The sequence below is a fragment of the Garra rufa genome, chromosome 16 (genome assembly GCF_049309525.1).
Source record: "Garra rufa chromosome 16, GarRuf1.0, whole genome shotgun sequence".
NCBI classification, from domain to species: domain Eukaryota; kingdom Metazoa; phylum Chordata; class Actinopteri; order Cypriniformes; family Cyprinidae; genus Garra; species Garra rufa.
In genome coordinates this window covers 45,249,987-45,273,942 of record NC_133376.1, presented here as the reverse complement: position 1 = coordinate 45,273,942, position 23,956 = coordinate 45,249,987, and the positions used below count along the sequence as shown (strand labels likewise).

At 36.5% G+C, this 23,956-nt stretch overlaps 3 protein-coding genes across 3 annotated transcripts in view; 1 reads left to right on the top strand and 2 right to left on the bottom strand.

The window, feature by feature from the left end:
- Positions 1–352: 352 nt before the first annotated feature.
- LOC141288307 (tRNA 2'-phosphotransferase 1-like) lies at positions 353–7,638 on the bottom strand. Its single transcript, XM_073820428.1, has 7 exons — positions 7,111–7,638; positions 4,104–4,185; positions 3,125–3,294; positions 2,802–2,979; positions 2,171–2,227; positions 1,959–2,069; positions 353–1,733 (listed from the first exon to the last, which is right to left on the bottom strand). The coding sequence occupies exons 1-7, from the start codon at positions 7,174–7,176 to the stop codon at positions 1,672–1,674; spliced, it is 726 nt and encodes a 241-aa protein (XP_073676529.1). The 5' UTR covers positions 7,177–7,638; the 3' UTR covers positions 353–1,671.
- A 102-nt stretch (positions 7,639–7,740) lies between these two features.
- On the top strand, positions 7,741–18,214 carry LOC141288306 (cathepsin F-like). The gene is made up of 14 exons (XM_073820427.1): positions 7,741–8,110; positions 9,031–9,150; positions 10,505–10,586; positions 10,735–10,793; positions 11,426–11,498; positions 11,842–11,955; positions 12,193–12,341; positions 12,483–12,579; positions 12,861–12,941; positions 13,050–13,169; positions 13,945–14,009; positions 15,463–15,553; positions 16,630–16,688; positions 16,919–18,214. The coding sequence occupies exons 1-14, from the start codon at positions 7,874–7,876 to the stop codon at positions 16,991–16,993; spliced, it is 1,422 nt and encodes a 473-aa protein (XP_073676528.1). The 5' UTR covers positions 7,741–7,873; the 3' UTR covers positions 16,994–18,214.
- A 212-nt stretch (positions 18,215–18,426) lies between these two features.
- The window catches only part of LOC141288677 (storkhead-box protein 2-like), a 33,015-nt gene continuing 27,485 nt past the window's right edge, over positions 18,427–23,956 (bottom strand). The window contains exon 4 of the mRNA XM_073820842.1: positions 18,427–22,503. Within this exon, the coding sequence (XP_073676943.1) occupies positions 22,314–22,503 (190 nt within the window). The 3' untranslated portion in view covers positions 18,427–22,313. The remainder of the gene's footprint in view (positions 22,504–23,956) is intronic.

Genomic DNA, 23,956 nt, shown 5'->3' with positions numbered 1-23,956 from the left:
GCTCATGGACAGTCAAAACAGAATTCTGAAAGACCATGAATTAAAGCTGGAGACATGCATTCTCGTGGAGCCACCTGATATTTAATACCTTTGACCGAAACAGGATTAATTGCACAGAAGCCCGCTGAAAACATCAAATAAAAACACCTATGTGTGTTATTTGTATCTAGCACACTGTACATAAATATGCTTGCAGAAATCCCCCTGCAGAAACATGACACATTTCTATCTTGAGCTCAGTGTATTTAGATATTCTATTTTTTGACAAATATGCAGAGGGCAGAAACTGGCCCACAAATAAAACAGGCTTAGGAGGTCACCTGACAATTTGTATACAAAACACCACAGAAACTTTTAGATGCTGACTTCATAATTTATTAAAAATATGTAGTGCAGGAAAATTTGTCCTTGTTTGGAGATAACAGACTGTCTAAGTGAAAAAATAATTGCGTTGTAAAAAGTGCATTTTAATGTAATAAAAGATTAGTTCATTCCATAATTAATATTTCCAGATAATTTACTCACCCCCATGTCATTTAAGATGTTCATGTCATTCTTTCTTCAGTCTAAAACAAAATGAAGGATTTTGAAGAAAACTTTTTTCAATATAGTGAACTTCAATGGGGATCAGCAGGTTGAAGGTCCAAATTGCAGTTTCAATGCCGCTTCAAAGGGCTCTACACCAACGTACAAAGACTCAAGGGAGTCAAACGGCATTTACAGAAAAAGGTAAAACAGCAATGTTGGCTAATTGTGAAGTTGGAATAGAAAATGAGATGGAGTTTTTTTGGCCTACCCTACTTTTTGGGGCAAAGTACACAGACGAAGGACTTTTACGCAATGCGTGAAACCACAGAGCATTTGTGGTTAAAAAGTGTTTCTTTTTTTCGAAAATGACCAATTGGTCAGCGGCGATAGCCTTGTGGTTAGTGCGCCGACATATAGTGCAACTGTGCTCACGGCGACCCGAGTTCGATTCCTGCCTCGAGGTCCTTTGCCAATCCAGCTCCCCTCTCTCTGTCCATTGATTTCTTGTCATCTCTCTACTGTCTAGTCCATTAAAGGCATCAAAAAATATCACTTTAAAAAAGTGACCAAAAGAAAATGACCAATCGTTTTGCTAGACAAGATCCTTATTCTTTGCCTGGGATCATGTAGAGCCCTTTAAAGCTGCATAGCTTCAACTGCAACCCCTTCATCCCCATTGAAAAAAAAATGTTTTTTTTTTTCCCAAAAACCTTCATTTCTCTCCAGCTGAAGAAAGAAAGACATGAACATCTTGGAAAACATAGGGGTGAATAAATTATCAGGAAATGTTTAATTCAGGAGTGAACTAATCCTTTAATTTTAATGCTGCACTGCCAATATTCCCTCGGTAATTTCGTGGTTAATATCATGACTAACAAAGCAAAGGACAACTGTCCAACTGCACAGTAGTTTTATATGAGGTTAAAGGTACAAAAAAAGACCGTCAGTCATTGTCTTCCCATTAATCCTTTCCAAAGTCACCTGTGGGTGTTCAGTTTACCTCAGTTACTTACATTTTTATCTTTTGATGTTAGAGTATAATCAACCCTGTTAATAAATGATGTAGCCTAATTGTGCTAATGAAAGATATTTAGAAGATTTTTTTTCCCACCACAGATATTCCACTTTAATGCTTTCAAAAGTTCAATCATCAGTTTTTGTTAAGTCAGAAGGAGATCCTCTCCAACGTAGTTCAATTTCACAAACTGAAAAAAATTAAATAAAAACATTATTACTTGATGATTTCTTAGAATCTAATTATCATCAATCTGCATTTTACAATATCAAATGCATACAAAGGAGTAAATATAATATAATATTGTAAAATGATTGGAAGTCTTTTACATTTTTACATAACTACAGTACATGGAAAAGGAACAAATATTATTTTATCAGTAAATCTTGATGAGCTGACTGTGAAAGTGACTCACGAGAGGGTTTCAGTCTTTGTGCTCTGGAGAAATAGCATGGTGCTAACATCCCAGCAGCATCTCCAGGGGTCAAAAGTACGCCATTTTCTGACCAGAAGAACTGAATCCCATCTGAACACCAACCAGAGGGGAGAGAGATCATTAGAATTTAAGCTTTAACAATGTTACACCTATTCAACTTGAAATTGTTTTTAAAAATGTTTTCTTAATACCTGACATAGCTTTCGCAACATCAATATACACAGCCAGATCGCAACTCTGTCTCATTCCTAAAAACAGAAAAGAGACCAGTTATAACTGTAAAAAACCAAATGAGGTATTTAAATTACATTTAAAAATAACATTCACTTATTTTGTACACAAGTTTGTACACTGCTGTCCTAAGTTTACCATTAAATATTTAAATATGTGATCCTGGACCACATATTATTGAGTAGGTATATTTGTAGCAATAGCAAAAAATACATTGTATGGGTCAAAAAGTTTTGACTTTTAATTGAAATCATTAGGATATTAAGTAAAGATCATGTTCCATGAATATATTTTGTAAATTTCCTACCGTAAATAAATAAAAAATGTAATTTTTGATTAGTAATATGCATTGCTGAAGAACTTCATTTAGACAACTTTAAAAGCGATTTTCTCAGTATTTTGATTTTTTTGCACCCTCAAATTCCAGATTTTCAAATCATTGTATCTCCTACCCTAACAAACCATACATCAATGGAAAGCTTATTTATTGAACGTTCAGTTGTATAAATGTCAATTTCAAAAAAATGACCCTTATGACTGTTTTTGTGATCCAGGGTCACATATAATGAATCTAATCTGCATGTCACTCACCACTGATGACTCCGCCCTCTCCAGAAAGCCCAGGTGCCAGGTGTATGTGAGTTCTGTTCATTCTGCTAATGCCCTGACTGTGTATAGAGGGCCAGTTTTTCATATATGAGCCATGAACAGCTTCTTTTGGATAGTCTGGATCATCAAGTGCTACTGCTCTCAACTCCAGATCTGTTACCTGAATGAGACACATTATGTAACAACATTTTTCAAAGTATATGCAAACTTGTGTCAAGCAAATGCTCCAGTGACCATGTCCAATTTTTAAACCTATTTTTCTAAAACACATTGCAGACTTTGCATGACCTCTGAACCAAACTGACCTGCACTGAGTGACCCTGGTTGGCGCGTATTTGAAAACGACCATCCTCAGGGTGGGTGCAAAGCTTAAATCGCTGTTTGTCATTAGTGGCCACCACTCGCTCCACATCCTCCAGTGAAAACGAGCGGAACTGCTGATGACTGAGAATTTCCTCCACAAATATAAAGCCATCTGCGGACAAGGTGACATAATTGCAGACAGACAACAGGGATGATAAAAACTGAATCCAAAGGAATTATAACATATTCATGAACTATTTGTTTTCTTGTCCAACAACAACAATAATAATCCTCTGCTCACAAGAACTTACACAAAATACCTACATAAGAATTTTGTAAGCATGTGGGTGTACAATAATCATCATCATTCATATAGAGTGTTTTCACAATGTGTCATCAATCGGCCATATTGGCAGCACTGAATATAAACAATGCCACTGAACTGAACGGAACTTGCCTATTTTACTGTTTATTGCTTCTGAAAATGGTCAATGTCATGTTTTGGTCTGTACTAATTGGTCAGTAAAAACATTTGGAGTACTATAGACTGACAAAAGGTGTAACAAATCAAAGGAAGAATATAGCTGTTTGTGGTTGGCCAAACTGAACCAGGATTTCCAGGGCAAGAATCTTGACAACATCTGTGTTTGTTCTTATTTCCAGTCAGGTAGGTGAAATATTAGATTAGTATCTTAATTACTATTGTATGTGTCTTTACCACCTATTAACTGTAGTTTGTCAAAATATTGCGCCCTTTCCTGCTTACTAAGTCCTTCTCTATAATTTAAAAACTTCCACAAGTTCTTTCCATGGTTTAGACAGTTAAAATCAGCAGAAAAACCTATTTAGTAGTACATTAATCATGCAATCAATGCTGTTGTTTACAACCGAGTATGGCTAATATGGCTGTGCATCCGGGTAACTGACCAAACCGTGATGTGAAGTGCAAACCCTCTATACTTTATGGATATCATCTCTCACCTGAGCTCATCTGCAGACCCATCTTACTGGCTCCGTGGCGTAAAGCATAAGTCAGAGATTTAGACAGACGCACATCTCTGCTCTGAAAGACACAAAATAGAAATATAAAATTTTTAATAACAATGCACAGATCAAAATATAAGACGAAAAAAAAGACAAAAACTTACACCTGTTAAATAAGAACCTATATAACGATGGTAAAAATTGTGATTACCATAGTAAATGTTTGTGTAAAAGTAGTAAATTGTTCATTGTATCATTGAGTACGTTTACATGGACAACGATGTTCCGATTTTAACGCGATTAAGTCAATACTCTGATTAAGAAGCAACCATGTAAACTTATATTTTTGATTAATTTAATCCGACTAAAGTCATAATCTGAGTAAACACAAATCGAATTAAGACAGGTGGAGTATTCCTATTTTAGTCGCATTATGGAAGACATGTACACACCTTAATCAGACTATTCCCCTTGTGTAGGACTTTTCGCCACATTTTGTGACAGGATACACACTAATGCTGCGTTCCAGGCAGGTTTTTGAGCTCGTAAATCACGTGTTCAAACCACGACTCAGGACTTTGTAGCGTTCCAGGCAAGTCACGCCAAGCATTTATTATTTTTATAGTATTAATAATTTGGTAGTACGGAGCCCCTTACGTCACCTGTAGAAGAAAAATAATTAATCCGTGGGGACGGTTTTGCAATTCGTTCCCTCAGTTTATAAACCGTTCTCACGAATTCTTAAACTGTTCCCTCAGTTTAACAATTCGTGCCCACGGATTAACAAACCGTGCGCTCAGATTTTGTAAACCGTACCCTCGGATTTTGAATCCGTACCCACAAATTCATAATCCGTGCGCACGCTTTCGCAATCCGTTCCCACAGTTTGTAAACTGCTCTCACGGATTTGTGGCCCCGCCCCCAAATTCAACCAGGACACCTGTTTATATGCTGGATGCATTGTTTTGCATTTATTAAACTTTATTTCTCAGTAGGCTATATGAGACCATGCAACACTGACAAAACAGAGTTTTTAGCTTTATTTTATATTAATCACCAATAGATTAGCTGCCAAAACATCATGTGTTTTAACCTATTGGTTATAATGTAAAATAAACGATAAAAAGAAGCCTGTTTTGTAAGTGCGGTCATGGTACCAAAATAAAATAATAAGTGAAGAGCGCTGTTCAAACGGCTTTGTTTTATATAATATTTTTCAAAATATAAAATTACCTGAATTAAAAAAAAAAACGAGTTTTGGAGAGGAGAAGGTAAAAAGTAATGTAGCCTAATATATTTCATATTTAATAATTACATTAACAGTGAAGCATGCATCTAACTCTGAGTAAAAAGATTATCATAAAATCACCAAAATGAGTCTGCATGTTAAGAATGAACAAACACATTTGTGCACTCATTTATTTAGCCCATAAATTAAAATAATAATTACTATTTTAAGTATTATGACGTAAACAGCTTATACTGTTTCTACTGATCGGGGCCACAAATCCGTGAGTACAGTTTAAAACCCGTGGGAACGGATTGCTAAAGCGTGCGCACGGATTATGAATTTGTCGGTACGGATTCAAAATCCGAGGGTACGGTTTACAAAATCTGAGCGCACGGATTGGAAATTCGTGGGTACGGTTTGTTAATCCGTGGGCACGATTTATTAAACCGAGGGAACAGTTTAAGAATTCGTGGGTACGGTTTATAAACTGAGGGAACGAATTGCAAAACCGTCCCCACGGATTAATTATTTTTCTTCTACAGGTGACGTAAGGGGCTCCGTATGATTGCAACGTTATATTGTCCTAAACTCTATCACCGTGTGGCACTAAAAACCGCACCCCTAGAGGCTTTATTGTTGTTTCTCGGGCTATGTCACGTCAGAACTCGGAACTGGGAGTACGTCGTCGATCTAGTACGAGTTCACGGGTGGGAATTCACGGGTTTGAGTGCCGTTCCAGTGCACTTTTACGGGTAGAAGTTTGGAAAAACACGGGTAACGGGTTGTCTGGAACGCGGCATAACGCTCTCAGTTGGTCGCGCTTTGGTTTCATTTTTATTTATTTATTTTTTGCTACAACATGGGCTTAATCAATGCTCATTGCTGATAAATAGCCTAGTTTGTTATCATATTTTTTAGTTTTATGGAAACGTATTTATTTTAATTTTGTGAACGGGATTTCCGCTATTGGAATGTCTTAGGATGCTTTTTACTTTTACTTTCGAATTCATGATCTTGGTTTTGCTTGCATATATAAGGCTACACCTATCAATTTTAAGATTAAAACAAATTCTTAAAAGATGGATTTGTTATTTTTAATTAAACAGCATAATAAAAATAAATTAAAACTAGCTTATATAGCATTTATTAACAAAAACTAATAAGAGGAGGCATGGACTCCATCACATGCTGTTATATGCCGACTAAACAATTTATTACAAGGCGCGCAAACACTGAGCAATCAAAATAATTAAAAAATAATAATAATAAAAGAAAGCCTCCGAAGCGTAATGTGAGGTAAACGGCAAAGATAACAGGGTTTTCAAAATGAAAACAAACAAAAAAAGTAAAACTAAACTGACTTTCGGTGACGGTGCTTGCGTGTGTGTTTTTTTTTTTTTTCTTAAAAACTGACTGGCTCTGAAACGCTTTGGAGCAGCACAGCACGCACTCGCACAAATGCGACCACGGCAAATTTTAACTCACACATTCTAAAAAATGTTGCATATGTCCAGAGCCACTTCAAGCTTTTGTAAAATTAAAACCCAAACATCCAAAAGTCTATAACGAAGATGAACTGATAGCGTCGCGTGTGGACGAAATGATGTGTGTCATTAATCGATCTATGCACTATAACATGTAAAACGGGAACATGAAAGGAATATTCTAAAAGCAACTCATGTAAACAGCTTAATCATATTATTGTCTTATTCAGAATAAGGTCATTAATTAGATTACTGGTGTCCATGTAAACGTAGTCATTGTTTCTCCCACCTCTTCTTTTCGGTTTCCTCGCCCTCCTCTTTCTCTTCTACCTCTTCCTCGAGGCTGACAATCCATTTATGATACTCGTCGTGATTGTATCGTTAACCAACACAGCTCAGATATACGGCCTACTGCAGTTAGATTTGTGTAATTCTTCACACCTAAACAACTAACAGCCAATTAAGTTGGATTATTCATCTATGCGAATACTGTACATTCAAACTCCATTTCTAAATGCTTCCGTTTCTGAAATTCACGTGTCAACCGAAACAGACAAAACAGTGAAAGAGAGCTTAATAAGCAGCCATCGACCAGCAGAGGGCAGGAAAGACTTTGTTTTACATTTTCTAAAAGATTTTACACCATCTAGCGGTGATAAATACACTGATTTATGTTTTTTTTTAAAGAGGTGTAAACTCTATAGATAACTAATAGAACATATCAATAAATTAAAATAAAACATAAATTAAAATAAATAAAATATGTTTTATTTTATGAATTATTAGTATTATTATTAAAAACAAAATATGTCTCATCCCCACATTATTATTATTAAAAAAATATATATGTCTCATCCCCACACAGAATTGCATCAATCGTCCATCTTTGTGCGGGGCATCACTGAGGCTTTCAGTCGTCCATCTTTGTGCGGGGCGTCTCGCAGACTGACACTGTACCGTGTGGATCAACAAAACACTGCGAGCTTACGATCTAAAAACAAAGACTTGTCTTGATCTTACGTCGCTGATCTCTGTTCCGAAAGCTCGACAACATGTACTTAAACCGCGGTTACACCGTCATTGCCTGCTGCGTCCTGGTCGGGTTGGTTCTGGGTTTAGAAGATGGCCCGGATCGTCCGGTTATCGGAGCTCCGGGATCTCCGGTCCGTCTGTCGGAGTCAGACCCGGGCGTTATGAAAGCAGTCAAATTTGCAGAAGAACGATATAATATGGGCTCCAACGCGATGCATGTCCGCCGTGTTAGCAAAATTCTTTCGGCCAGCAAACAGGTAACGTTAAATAAGAATTATAAACAATCCGTTAAAATGTTATTAAGGGGTACAAAACTGTATATATAAAATTATTGTTTATATTATTGTTGATGTATATTATTGTTTATGTCTTATTTATGATGGCTTATTAATTTACTCGATTCTGATATTGGACAATAAGTTTATTATAAGGAGTTATTTTTACCGCATTCATGTGATTAGACGTAAACAAGGGCAGAGCGTGCGCAGAGGCCTCAAATACATAATAGTGCCGAGCTGATTTAAGCACCACCACACTGCGCGCATTTTGCGCAGTTGTGTATTACAGTAGTTTAAAAGAAAGCTGCGCACTTTGGAGCATTTATGGATGTTTTAGGGACAGTCTATTTTTTTTTTATTTTTAAGCCAACATTACAAAGACAGTGAACATTAGGGAATTAAACAAGAACAAGTGGGGGATACAACGATTAAAATCAAATACAATAACAAAATAAAAGGAGCGTTAAAAAACCTACTGTTGTATAAATACCGCAAATTCGTGCGGATATAAATGTTTAACAAATGTGTGTATTTACTTATATACACTGCCAGTCAAAAGTATTTGAACAGTAAGACAATGTTTTTTCAGAAATCTAAAGTACAGCAAAAACAGTACAATTTTGAAATATTTTTTCTATTTAAAATATTTTGGATCAAATAAATGCAGGCTTGGTGAGCAGAAGAGCATTCTTCAAAAAAACACTAAAAATCTTACTGTTCAAAAACTTCTGACTGGTAGTTTAAATTAACTGAAAGTGATCTTCATCTATTAAATATATCAGTCTGTTATTAAAAATATATTAAGATTCCTTATAGAAGTTTTATATTACACAGCTGTAATTATGCCTACATTCAAAAAGAGTGATTTGTGTCTTTAATTTCTGTTCTGTCTTCCACAGCTGGTAAAAGGTGTTCGGTACAGTATTATGACTGAGATTGGAAACACTCAGTGTAAGAAATCCCTCAAGCTGAGCACTGTGGACACCTGTGTCTTTTTCCCAGAGCCTCACAAACAGAAGGTGAGCAAACACTAATCCATATAAAACCATATAAGCAGTGTTGGGGCTAGTTACTCAAAAAAGTAATATATTACATATTACATATTACTCTCAAAAATAGTAATGCCTTACTTTAATTTATTACTCCCTGGAAAAAGTAACTAGTTATATTACTAGTTACATGTTTTTCTTACACAAAACACTGTTATTCTTAACAAAAAACAAACATGAGCTACTCCGTGCATCCACGGCAGAATGCAAACAAACAAAGCTCCTTTAAAGCTGACATCTCAGTGCATACGCGATCTCATATTTAGCTCTTATAGCACAATGGATATTATGCACAATTAATCTTTCATAAATGTCTACACTTTGTGTGTTGTGATTCGTAAGCACGCAATATTCAGCACTGTTCAAAACTTTTGAGCAGTGAGTGAATTCTATCTTAAACACCACTGACTGGCGATGCATTCCAAAAATCAGCAGATGGCTACATTGCTCATGCTGCAAACAAGTTTTAAATCGAAACTTGCCTATTCTTGCGCTTACTAATCATATTTATGTTGTTCTTGCTGCTTTTGTGCAATAGATGAAGAACATTTTTTTGTTTTTTTGGATATTTTATGTTTAGATATTTCTATTTTGCGGGAGTCCCGCGAATCATTTTATTTTCCCGCATCCCGCACACACACGAGTCTCTACCCGCCCGCACCAGCACACGCACTTGTCCATCAAGTTTTGCCCCGCGCCGCACTCTGTTGCGTTGGGCCCCGCGGTACTCCCGCGGGATTGCAGGTCTCTATTTGCGAGTGCCGCTCTGCTGCTGGCTGACGGGTGTCGACCAATCGGTGATGGTAATTTAATGATACCTCGTGCCAAACCCAGACCAATCACTGTTTCATTCACGCCCCCTCCCCTTCCCTTCTGTTCTCTGTTGTGTGACTTGTGTGTGATGAAGGTGCTACTGGCAAATGTAACGCAAGTAACTAGCTCGGGAAAACTGTAATAATATTACCATTTTCAGACGAGTAATGCCTTACACTACTAGTTACTAAAAAAAGTAATATTATTACAGTAACGCGTTACACCCAACACTGCATATAAGCATATAAAACTCACTACTCAGTGTCTTGTAATGGCAAATTTTGATGATTCTGTAACAATTAATAAACAGCGGAATTTCATTTTGTCCATTATTAGCATGTTCGTAGTTTTGATTTCATGTTTCAGTACGTTTTTATTCATTTAAATAAAAAACAATCAGCAAAACAGAAGCTTGGCAGAAGTTGCCCATCTGCTGCAAAGAAATGCTGTTTTTGTAAATTTACAGTGCACATTCTCTCTCCTAATCACCCCATTCTCTGTCTCTCCACAGACGGAGGTTTGTTTGTTTGAGGTTTGGGACATTCCCTGGGAAAATAAATCCACCCTACTTAAACAAAAATGCCAGCCTGCGGGTCAGTAGCCTGGGACAGATGGCAGATCTGTCAGCCTCATGTAGTTCAAAGCATCTTTATCACATGATGTACTGCTTTGCTGTAAAACACAGAGACATGCATACTCATCCTTGCATGTGTAGTTACCCTAATATTGTTCACTCTTTAGTTTCCAAGGAGCTCAAAAAGGTTGCGGCTGTGCCCCTAACCCACAGCAAACCAATGAAGGTATGGATAAGTGTGCAGTTTACACCGAAAATATGTGACGCCTGAACCACAAAACCAAGTCTTAAGTAGCACAGGTAGCCTATATTTATAGCAACAGACAAAAATACATTGTATGGGTCAAAATGATCAATTTTACTTTTATGCCAAAAATCATTAGGATAGTAAGTAAAGATCATGTTTCATAAAAATATTTTAATTTTCTACCATAAAAATATCAAAACTTAATTTTTGATTAGTAATATGCATTGCTAAGAACTTCATTTGGACAACTTTAAAGGCAATTTTCTAAATATTGAGGTTTTTTTTGCAAATAGTTGTATCTCAGCCAAATATGTCCTATCCTAACAAACCATACATCAATGGAAAGTTTATTTATTCAACTTTCAGAAATATTGAATATATGACTGGTTTTGTGGTCCAGGGTCACATATATGCGATTAACCCTATAAAGCTGTAACTGTATCTTAACTTTACTTAAAAACCTGTTGTACAAAATCTACTACATGCTATTTGTCATTGTCATCTCATTATTAGTATAAACCATTATTTCAACTCAGGCTTTAGAGTGTTAAATATTTGTGAGGTTTTTGTCATGCATTTATGATTTTATTTTATTTTTTGGCTATTTTTAGGAGACTGTGGAGCTTTTGACTCAGTTTAAAAACTTCATGATCACATACAATCGAACATACAACTCCCAAGAAGGTAAAACACATAACACACTTTACTATATTTCTTTACATTATTCTAAATTTCACAGTGTAATTTCTCAGGTACCTAGAAACAGTAATACTAAAACACAAGCAATCAGTTTGTAATCTTGTGAAATTGTAAAAGCATACATAACACAAACTCACTGGATTATAACAATTAATTGTAAAATGATTGTTTGGAAATGCAAACTAATATTTCCTACTGACACACTACAGCAAAAGATGGAAATAACTGACTTTTTTAGCTGGTGAAAATACTAGTGTTCTAATAATTTTGGGCACCGCTGTATGCACATTAAAACTCCCTTTAAGCACTGATCTTTTAAACTCCACAGAGGCAGAGAAGCGTTTGCACATTTTCCAGGAGAATATGAAAACGGCACAAACACTACAATCCCTCGAACAAGGGTCAGCTGAGTACGGAGTTACCAAGTTCAGTGACCTTACAGGTATGTTTATGTGAATTTGTTAATTATCGTTGATCACTCAGTGAGTAAAAAGCGCAAAAATATAATTAGTGATGACTCAGTGGTCAAAAGTAACAACCCAAACCAAAAAGAGCATTATTAATGCTTTTGATTAGAGTTTTAGTTACAGTAATAATAGTTGCAGAATTCAAAGACGCTGTAACCAAGTTTGTATCACTTGAAACCAGTCTAATATGTATTAATCCTCTGTGTATTTAGAGGATGAGTTCAGAATGATGTACCTGAACCCAATGCTGAGTCAGTGGAGCTTGAAGAAGGAGATGAAACCAGCGACTCCAGCTAGTAAGGCTGCTCCTGACAGCTGGGACTGGAGGGAGCATGGGGCGGTCAGTCCTGTGAAGAATCAGGTGTGGCACAGATTAGCTTAATAGAGAGTGAATCAGTAACATAATAATGCTTAGAGTATGTCTACAGAATTAAACTTTAAATGAACAGGTTTATTATAATTATTTAATTAGTCAAACAGTTTAACTGTCTGTCTGTTGAAGGGCATGTGTGGCTCCTGTTGGGCATTTTCCGTGACTGGAAACATTGAGGGACAGTGGTTCAAGAAAACCGGACAGCTTCTTTCTCTCTCTGAGCAGGGTAAATATAAACTAGACTACCAATCATAAGTTTGGGTTCAGTAAGATTTTTTTTAAAAAGAAACTTTTAGTAAGCAAAGATCATTAAATTGCTCAAATATTACAGTAAAGACATTTCTATTTCCAATAAATTATGTTTTTTTAATCTTCTGTTCACCAAAGAATCCTGAAGCACAACTGTTTTAACACTGATAACATGAGATATTATTGCTCTAACTCATTCTAAATGTAAATTCAATAAAAAGCTGCATTTGTTTGATTGCATCTCTCTTTAAATCACAGAATTGGTGGACTGTGATAAACTGGACCAAGCATGTGGAGGTGGACTGCCGTCTAATGCTTACGAAGCCATTGAGAAGCTTGGTAAGAAATAATATTCCCCAGAAGGCAATTTTAAACAGACTACCTATATGGATTCTGTAAAAGTAAACATTTCGCATATAAATGTGTTTTTTTTTTTCACCTGCAAAGGAGGTCTTGAGACAGAAACGGACTACAACTACATAGGACAAAAGCAGAGATGTGATTTCTCTACTGGGAAGGTGGCCGCCTACATTAACAGCTCTGTTGAGCTGCCCAATGATGAAAACGGTGAGTGACAGAGATGAGGAACTAGAGATGTGTCAGTAAACGCAATTAAATTAAAACATATTAAAATAACACTGATGGAAATACCTGCTCTAGAGGAAATTAAAGCAGGAAATTAAAAATATCAAATATTTTTATCAGAACATTTGGATTGAAATATGAGCTACAAGCTAATCCTACTTAAGTGTTAATATACCATTGACAATTACAGAACACCCATTGCGTTTTAAATGGAAATACAACTGCGTTCATTTGGGGTTGGTAAGATTTTTTAAATGTTAATCGCAGAGGCTGCTTTTACAGTCCTTGATCAAAAATTACAGTAAAAACAGTAATAATGCAAGATATTATTACAATGTAAAATAACATTTTCTTTCTTTGAATATATTTTAAAATTTAATTTATTCCTGTGACGCAGTGCTGAATTTTCAGCATAATTACTATTACTTCAGTCTTCAGTGTCACATAATTATTCAGAAATCATTGTAATATGCTAATTTGCTGTTCAAGAATTTTTTATTGAATATTGAAAACATTTTTACTGCTTAATATTTAATGTTTTCTTTGAATGCAACGTTCAAAATAACAGCGTCTATTTGAAATTTGTTACAGTAAATCTGTCACTTTTTACTTTCACTTTTAATCAGTTTGATGCATCTTTGCATTCCTCCCCTCAAAATAAGTAAATAAATAAATAAAATTATTACAAACCCCAAACTTTTAAATGGTGGTATATGTTTACAGTCTCTTTTAATCTAAATCTGTTACTGCCTTGTAGCGATTGCTGCTTGGCTGTCTGAGAATGGTCCGGTGTCTGCTGCCCTCAATGCTTTCGCCATGCAGGTAACACAAATACACCAAGCTTCACTAAAAAAAATATACCATTTGCATGCATAAATATATTGCCCTATAATGTTTTGGGTAAAAGTTTATAATAATGTATGTAATTGATCAGAAAACAGTATTAGGTAAAAGTATACAGTGCCTTGCGAAAGTATTCAAACCCCTTCATTTTTCATGTTTTTTTTTTAATGTTGCAGCCTCATGTTAAACTGTTTTAAATAACTTTTTTTTCCACATCAAGTTACACTCCATACACCATAATGACAAAGCAAAAAACATGTTTGTAACAGCTGCTTGTAGAGCTTAGAGACAGAATTTCATCATGCCACACATCTGGGGAAGAATTCAGAAAAAAAAATCTGCTGCACTGAGGGTTCACAGACGCATGAAGTCTTCATTATTCATAATGGAAGAAGTTTGGAACAGCTAGGACTCTTCCTAGAGCTGGCATCCTGGCCAAACTGAGCAATTGATGGAGAAGGGTCTTGGTTAGACCAGTGACCAAAAAGCTGAGGGTCACTCTAGTTGAGCTCCATTATCATATATGCACTCACAGAAGGACAAACATCACAGCAGCACTCCACCAATCTGGGCTTTATGGCAGTGTGGCAAGGCTCAATCCTCTCCTTAGTGAAGACACATGAAAACACGCTTGGAATTAGCAACAAAGCACCTAAAGAACTTTTTGAGAAACAAGATTCTCTGGTCTGAGGAACCTCAATTCCAAGCAAAATGTATGGAGGAAACCAGGGACTGCTCATTATGTCCAAAGTACCATCCTAAACATAAAGTGTGGTGGTAGCAGCCTCATGCTGTGGGGCTGTTTTTCAGCCGTCAGAGTAGAAGGAAGGCTCAATGCATTTAAATATAGATATAGCCATCATGAAAACCAGGTCCAGAACATTGAGAACCTCAGACTGGTCAAAAGGTTCATCTTCCAACAGGACAATGACCCTAAGCATACAGCAAGAGTGTCTTATAGACAACTCCGTGAATGTGCTTGAGTGGCCAGTCAGAGCCTGGGCTTAAACCGAATCAAACATTTCTGAAGAAATCTGAAAATGTGCGTCTGCCCCCTTCCAAGCTGACAGAGCTTGAGAGATGAAGAGGTGAGGCGAAGAATGGTAGATAATTGCCGAATACAGATGTGCAAAGCTTGTCACATCATCTCCAAAAACACTTGAGGCTATAAAGGTGCTTCAACTAAGTACCACGTTAAGGGTATGAATACTTATGCAATGTATTTATTTCAGTTTTTTAATTTAAACAAATTTGCCACAAATCAGTTTTTTGCTTTGTCATGGTTCATGGAGTGAAGTTTGATCATTTAAAGCAGTTTCACATAAGGCTGCAAAATAAAACGTGAAAGAATCAAGGCACTATATGTCTGGTCCTACAAAAATACCGTCTTTGAAGTAGCTTTTTTTAAACATAATTTTTTTGTTGTCTTTAGTTTTACAGAAAGGGAGTGTCTCATCCCCTAAAGATCTTCTGCAACCCCTGGATGATCGATCATGCTGTGCTGCTTGTGGGATACGGACAACGTGAGTTATATTTCAGTGGCTTGTACTGATACAAATGTGAACTTTTGGGCCCGTATTCACAAAACATTTTATCTTAGCACTAAGAGTTCTCCTAAATAGCAGTAAAAGTTTTTAGCTAAGAGTTTTCTCTTAAAACCCATTCACAAAGATGCTGAGACAAACTTTTACTAAGGAATAGAGAGAAGGGTTGACCTTGTTGCTATGGATGATGTCAGCATGCTAACTAACTCTGCACAAAGTGATTGGCTGATAGGGGAGGGGTCTCTGTCAGAGATTTATTCATAAAATATTGTAGAGGGCGATATTATGTTGCCATATTCAAATAAAGGTTTAAAAAATAAAAATGTAGGCACTAATGTCCATTAGTTGTCAATAATTAAACAAGTATATGTTCAGCTAATTGTCAGCATCGTACATCTGTGCTTCTCAGAAACAATTAGCAGATATGCATATAAACGACATTTTAATTGACCGACTAGAATAATCATGGCTGATAGTAAGACATGCAAACGTAAAAGAAAACTGAACTGGACTCAAGAACAGCTTACCCAACCTGTTAATGAAAACAAGGATATAATCAAAGGAAAATTTGGATTATGGATAACCTCCAAAACCAAAAAAAGATGCGTAGGAAAACATAAGTGTGCCAATAAATGCAACATGTTCCTAAAATGTTTATGTTCCAAGGCAGATAGCTGGCAACAGCCATTTTAGCCATGCTAAAAAAAAAACTAATGGAAACCATTACAAATTTGTTTGGTTTTACTGGTTAAAATAGAAATTGTATTGGTTTTAATGGTATCTGTAATGGTGTCTGTTAATCTCTACTAATAGTGAAGTTTTAGTGTTAAAATGCTTTGTGAAATACTCTTAGAGCAAAAATTTAAGAGTCCTAAATTTAGGATTGACATGCCCATTATTTTTAAGATTTTCTCCTAAATCGGCAAGTTATGAGCTACTTTTAGCCTTAAGATGTTTTGTGAATATGGGCCCAGGTGTTTAAACAGCAAGGCTGTAGAATCAGTCAACAGAGTTGCATAGTGATGTTGGGTATATTTTTCTGCTTTTGTGTGCAGGTAATGGCATTCCATTCTGGGCCATCAAAAACAGCTGGGGAGAGGACTATGGAGAGCAGGTATGAAAAAAATCACCTCAACAATGTACAAATACAACATTTTCTGCTTGTTTCTCAGTCACACAGGTCATGCATTATTAAGAAAATGGCAGTAATCATTATTTATGTTAAAATCATTAATACATGGCCTCTATATAAGAATTTAACTTATATAGACTGTGATATCTTTATTCGTAGACTATGAATCTTACCTCTGCCAATCAGAAATGTTTCCTGTACTTCTCTTATAGGGTTACTATTACCTGTACAAAGGCTCCAAACTATGTGGAATCAACAAGATGTGCTCATCTGCAATTGTGAATTAGACACACACACACACACACACACACACACACACACACACACACACACACACACACAAAGCAAGCAAGCATGGATACAAAACATTTGAAAACCGCTCAGTCATGAACATGTGATGATTGTGTACGGAGATCACTCTGTTTCAGTCATCATGTGATCTGTGGACACAACAGTGTAAAACACTCATTCTGCACAAATTTTCATCAATGTAAGCACATAATTCTCCGTAGCTCAGACGTGAAGTATTACTCAAGGTCATGTACTTTAGTTACCAGTCCTTTTGCTGTAACATACATGCTAAAAAGCTAAAACCCCATTCTATTCAGAATAGCTGAATTTGATGTACATTACCTCAGATCCACATGTGCAGTGATGTTAGACAGCAGATTACCAAATAGCAAATAGCTACAAGTTTACCAGTTTACCATGGTACAGACACAAACATTACATACATGTTGTGATTTTAGACTTTGTGTTTTACTCTAATTAGTTTTGTTATTCTGTGTTTTATCTAATTCTTAATTTAATTCCAAAACAATGAGTCTGTGTCATTTGCTTTTAACCCTACTGAACAGATTCTAGTGTATTTTAATTTTCCAAGTGCATTTTACTGAGTGTTTTAAGCTGCTGGAAACTAGATTTTGCACATTATGAATTTCCACATTATACTGTGTTCATTCCGTTAATGTATGTGTGGCTCTTTTTACCCACACATCTTCCTCATTTTTGGGCACATTTTGCTGCATGGGAAAAAGTTGCTGATGCTGATTCTTCCAAATCCACAGTTGAAGATTTGTTTGAGGTTTGTGTTTGTGTCAAAAGATGAATTTCTCAGTTGCTGTGCTTTTACTGTTCAAACCAGCTGTATCTCTAATGCGTTATCAAAGCTGTATTGCTGAATAAACTCCCAGATGTCTCAGTCATGCTTTATGCTGAAAAAAAAGTTGTTTTTGTAAGTTGAACAATATTCATTTAGTCTAAAATTTGAGCCATTTTAAACTGCATAAAACCAAGGATGAAAGCAACCACAACAGTAAATGTAGCAAGAGAACTATGGTAAACCTCTGAGGTTTGTTTTGACACACTGGTTTTGCCAAAGTTAAAAGTGGAACTTCAATTGTTGTTTGGGTGGTTTGAGGTTTTGGGTGGTTTTGGTGTTTTAGATGTTTTAAATTAAGCAAAATCATGAAAAATATATGTAAAATAAAGAAATTATTAAACTTTTGCATACTGCTAAAATGTATGTCTTGGTGAAAGGGAAAATGCTTTTTATTCAAGGTAATTGCTTGGAAGAGTTTTTGGAGCGCTCTCTAGTGGTTATTTGTGGTAGTTTACCTCAATGTCTGACTAGCTTTGCAATTTCCACGACACCGAAGGCCATTTACATGGCATTGACCTCAACAGAGATCACACAGTTAAATTAAACATGTCATGTTATTTTATTGTCTTAAAAAGTTACACAATCCCCAAGGGAGGGATTTAGTACACTAAAACATTTAACAGCACAACTACACAAACGGGGAATTTCTTTTTTAAATATTATAGACTTTACCAAAAAATCCCCCTTGTAGGTTTTTATACTCAGCTCGACAGATAGGCCATCTCTTACAGAATGACGTAATGTCACAATAAGGAACAATGTTATTGAGAACCATAAGAAATCCATCATGTTTAGGGAAGACATTTCATGGACTATCAGTATTTCGTATGAAATATGTTCATTATAAACAGAACATCCATTCGGATGATTTTTTTTTCCTTTTTCTTTTTACAGTCACCAGAGAACAGGCATTAGTGCAAAAATGGTATAACAAGGTAGTCCTGGCTGCAGTTTATCCATTTATTGGAGAGCGTGACATTTTACAGTCCTCTAGAACTCATGAGGGGACTCGTACTCAGATGAATATGACAGATGTTCACTAAATGGAGCAGTGAACATCGTTTCACAAAAGAAAAAAGCTATTCTTTCAGACTTATAATTTATAACTTATTTAAAAACATAAATCACTGATTCTTATATCCTGGGGCAGAACCGGACGACGAACATAAATACAAAGAATTATTTAGTACACACCTTATTTTTTCCTGTAAGAGCGGGCGCGGCCGTTTGTAAATTTGATGTTGGAGTCTTCCCGGGTCATCCGTTTCAAGTTAGTATTAGCTGTACAAAACAGCTGATTTTGCTGCTTGATATCGCAAACTGGTGGCTCTTACCATGTTATTTTAATGTTTTATCTTAATTTTGAGCACACTGTAGTGCAGTTTTAGCGTTAACTGCACTATTTCTCAAAAGCGGCTAAAGAACCGGAAGTCGCAGAACTTCAAAATTAACAGAAAACGCCTGCGCATTGAAAAATAAGGTGGGTAAACTTGTTTCCTGGTGGATAAATCCTTGTTTTCCATCGTTGCTATTCATAAACCACTTAAATAGGACTGTAAGATAGCTACAAAATGTCTACTGTCATGTGACATAATTTGCTACATTTGTCAACGACATGAGTCATCTCAAATATTTATCATAAATACTGATAAATTTAGCCTTCAACTTTAAGAATGAATAAAATATGACACTATCATCATAACCATATGAATATTAACTGAGTATAGCCACTTTGTTTCTCTGGTGTTGCTAAAAGTAGGCTATTCTAATCCACTTTATAAGACCCACTGGGACCATTACAGTTTCCATTAAAACCAATATAATTCTGTGACGGTTTCTATCGAGTGTTTGCACTTACGTCGTGGTTTGGTCAGTTAACCTTACTCGAATGCGCAGCCATATAGGCGATACTCGGATGTAAAGAACAGCATGGACTACTCGGTTAATATAGACCTTTTTCCTGAGTAAACGATGAGCGCCGCCATTACGAATTCTAACGTCAGATTGAATGCTTTTCTGTTCCGGTCTCCATAGGAACCCATTCAAATAGCGTCCATCTGTTTTTAATGTAGTTAACGTCCGCTGCTTCGTGTCATCTACACACTCATTAAAGTGAAGCACTGACAAATGACGGTCATTGCGACATAGCCAAGTGATGGCGCTATGGAGCCATGTGCTTTTTAAAAACATTTTAATAGGTTTAACATTAGTTTATTAGCTCGGAATATACCCTAATTTGACTAGAAACAATGCAGACCGGAAATGCAACGCATTCTTTCAGTTAAGAGTCGGACTTACTTCCGTGTTCAGGAAAAAACGTCTATACTACTGAATACGTTGTTCTGCTATTTATGCTGTATAAACCACAAAAAAAAAAAACAATGTGTGGAAGCTGCTAAATCTTACAGAGAAGTACTTAGTAAGCAGGAAAGGGTGCAATATTTTGACAAACTAAAGTTAATAGGTGATAAACATACGTACAAGCAGTATTAATTAAGATATCAGCCTAATATTTCACCTACCTGACTGAAAATTATAAGAACAAACACGAATGTTGTCATGATTCTTACTCTGGAAATCCTAGTTCAGTTTAGCCAACCATAAACACCCTTGGTTCGTTCCTCAGTTGTTGTTTTTTGCACTATTCTCCTTGATTTGTTTGAACTTTTGGCAGTCTATAGTAGCCTACTCCAAATGTTTTCCTGGTCCAACCGATTAGTACAGCCCAAAACATGACAATAATTGACCATTTTGAGCAGCAATAATCAGCAAAATATGTGAGTTTCATTCAGTTTAGAGTCATTTTTTTACATTCAGTGCCGCCAATATGGCCGATTAAAGATGTCGTGAAAACACTATTTTTAGTTGTACAAAACAGCTAGTTTAGCTGCTTGATATTGTAAATTGGTGTGTCTTACCATATTATTGTAATATATTTTCTTAATTATGAACAATTATGAAGTTTTACCGTTTACCGCGCATTGTTATTTTTCTCGTTGTGTCTCTATAGTGGCTAATGAACAGGAAGTCTCACCCATAGACAAAGTGGATAGGAAATTATCTAACAATCCAAAACATTTTTATTGCAGTCTTTATGGTAGAGGTGGCAAATAATGGAAAGGGAATAAATATATGTATATATAAACTGTAATAATAAACTTGTGAAATATTATTACTATTTAAAATAACACATTTTCTATTTAAATATATTTAAAAATGCCATTACTCAGTGTTAAAAACAATACAAACTTTGATTTTTTTTGGTTTTGCCCCATAACTCAAGAATCAGTGAAATATTGTTCTTATGCTTACCATGAATTTGTGTACTAAAAGTAACTGAAAAAAAAAAATAATAATAATTGTAATCATAATAATAATAATGATAATCATAATAAGAATAAATAATTGAACATGGCTGGACATATCAGAGATATGAAGTTCTAAATTATCCACTCTATATGGGTCCTATATGATTCCAAACTCTACACAAGTCTCCTCTCTAGTACAATGAGATTTGGCTCTATTAGTATGAGAACAGTAGGTTACTAACGCTTGATGATGGAGATGTGATTGAAAAGCACTAGCAGTACATTCACAGTTTGCAAGCTGATAGTGGTTTGTCTAATACAGCGGGCCTAAGGTGGGGGTGGACGTCTCTCATGTCTCCCTCTACGACTGTACAAATAGTGGAGGTAGCAATGTGTGTATTCTGTGTCGTCTAGTAGTTGAGCACCTGGTTAAAAGAGAAAATCTGGAAAAACATGGATTCCAACTTTTTTTGTTCTTTTTTTTTTAAAGAATAACGGTCCATTCAATGAGAAAGCACCAGTAATATTTAAATTGGTATTTTTATAAACAAATAATGCCATAATGGTGGTATGTTTCGTTAAGATTCTACATAAACGCCCCAGAGAAATCCCAGGACGGCGGACGATACACAAGGATGCGGTAAAACGATTCCAGCAGAAACAGATGAGCTTCTTGGGATTTCCAGGGAGATTATCGTGGCCTTCAAATTTTGGCCAGCAAATGTGAGACACTAAGTCAGTAGAGTTCAGAGGGACCTGAGCGTACAGAATGAAACACTAGACACAGCGATGAATGAATAGGCAGAGGCAACGCAGCCAAGTTTGGATCAGAAGACAGTTAAGACCCGTAGTGGATACATTAAGCTATAAAGGACACCTACAAATGAGTTTGATCGAGGATTTTATCCCAAACAGATCGTAGATCGGCGTAAATTTAGTCCTAATGACTTGTTTGTCTGCAGCAGTATTTGTTACAAATATCAAAAAAAGCAAAAGATACCTCCAGTGAATCATGATGAAGTGTGTTTTTTGAAACACGTCTACATTTGAAAACAGCAGGAACGCGAGCTCAGAAGGTCCTGTCTGTACGATTTTTAACAGTCCTGGTGAAGTTGGGTTTGACGGCGGTCCCCATCACTACACGCTGGTGATGGAGGCCTGTTTCTCCGTGCGGTTGGCGGGTGGCTCACGGATGGTACGGAAGCTGGGGGGCTGGTAGGGCGGCGGGGGTCTTTTGGTGCCAATGTGTCCTGGACTCAAAGCCATATTCTGGCGCCTGCTATTTTCCACATTACTCGAGGTGTTCGAAGCGAGGCTTTCCCGCGTGCTGAAGCAGTACAGAAGGACAGAAAGGGAAAGAGAATGAAAGTGTTATGAAGAAAGCAGAAATGGAAAATTGATTAGTAACAGGCTGAAGAAGAAACAAAGATGTGGTTAGTCAAGGTTAACAATCACAGTCTTGTTATTAAAGGGTTAGTTTACCCAAAAATGAAAATTAGCTCATCATTTACTCACCCTCCAGGCGTCCTAGATGTATATGACTTCCTACTTTCATACAAAGTTTTAAAACAAAGTTTTATTACAAATTATTCTGGCACTTCCAAGATTTATGATGGAATAGATGGGTGTTTTTCTTCATCAGTCCAGAACAAGTCCAATAAAGTGCATCCATCCATAAAAAAAAAAAGAGGCTTACATGGCTCCGGGGGGTGAATAAAGGCCTCCTGTAGCGAATCAATGGTTTGTTGAAAGAAAAATATCCATATTTAAAATGTAAGAATCACTTTAATCTAGCTTGCCCCAGCTGGTTGTACATCGGAAGTGACAAACGCAAATGTGCCGTGGAGAGAGGCAAACACAGCATATGTCACGAATTAGAAGTTCAACATGAGGATTTGTAAAGAAAACTGTGCTTCCTTTACTCCTGTAAACAAACGCTGGTTTGTGTGAGACTCACCGGTGCATGCGCAACGCCGGCGTCATACGTCATCCGCCCAGAAGGGCTTCTGTGTAGACCAGTTGGTACAAGCTAGATTGAAGTTACTACGTTTACAATATGGATATTTTTCTTACAAAAACATCTTGATAAGCTACAGGAGGCCTTTATGCACCCCCCGGAGCCATGAGAGGCACTTTTTATTATGGATGGATGCACTGCATTTGACTTGTTTTGGACTGATGAAGAGAAACCCCCGCCTATGCCATTCTAAAGCTTTAAAAAAAGCCAGGATAATTTTTAATATAACTCTGATTGCATGAAGGAAGTCATATACAACTGGGCTAATTTTCATTTTTGGGTGAACTAACCCTTTAATGCTGATCAGGGTTGTGCACCATTCAGAACTAAGAATGCAGTTCAATTTCCAAATAACCTTCTGAATTCTAATCAAATTTGCAAACAGGATGTGGATTTGAATTGGATTATAAAGAAGAATTAAAATTGTGTGTCTACAACTAGTTCCCTTCCGAAGGGAACTCTCACTGCGTCCTCTAGAGGGCGCTTTTGGGGAAACGCTGCAGCGTGCCTCGAGTCTGAAGAATGCATAGAAAAACTACATGAAATGGCCGGCGCCAGCGTATGACGTCACCGCGGCGCGTCAGTCCATGCCGTTGCGTCACTACCGGGAGACCATAACATAAAGAGGCGCCCGTGCAACACAATACATCTTCGCTGTCTTCAGCTTTCCCGGTTTGGATGTGCATGGGAAGAAACGGTAAGAATCCTTTCTTTGAACTACTATCATGGCAAGCACTAGCAAGTCGTTTAAACGGTGTGTTCA

Excerpts from the sequence above, each read along its gene's own strand:
- LOC141288306 (XM_073820427.1), top strand. The coding sequence starts at position 7,874 with ATGTACTTAAACCGCGGTTACACCGTCATTGCCTGCTGCGTCCTGGTC. Across the intron at positions 10,794-11,425 it reads CCCACAGCAAACCAATGAAG|GAGACTGTGGAGCTTTTGAC; the intron begins GTATGGATAAGT and ends GGCTATTTTTAG. Across the intron at positions 14,010-15,462 it reads TCAATGCTTTCGCCATGCAG|TTTTACAGAAAGGGAGTGTC; the intron begins GTAACACAAATA and ends TGTTGTCTTTAG.
- LOC141288307 (XM_073820428.1), bottom strand. The coding sequence starts at position 7,176 with ATGGATTGTCAGCCTCGAGGAAGAGGTAGAAGAGAAAGAGGAGGGCGA. Across the intron at positions 4,186-7,110 it reads GAGGAAACCGAAAAGAAGAG|AGCAGAGATGTGCGTCTGTC; the intron begins GTGGGAGAAACA and ends TGTGTCTTTCAG. Across the intron at positions 1,734-1,958 it reads ACAAAGACTGAAACCCTCTC|TTTGTGAAATTGAACTACGT; the intron begins GTGAGTCACTTT and ends AATTTTTTTCAG.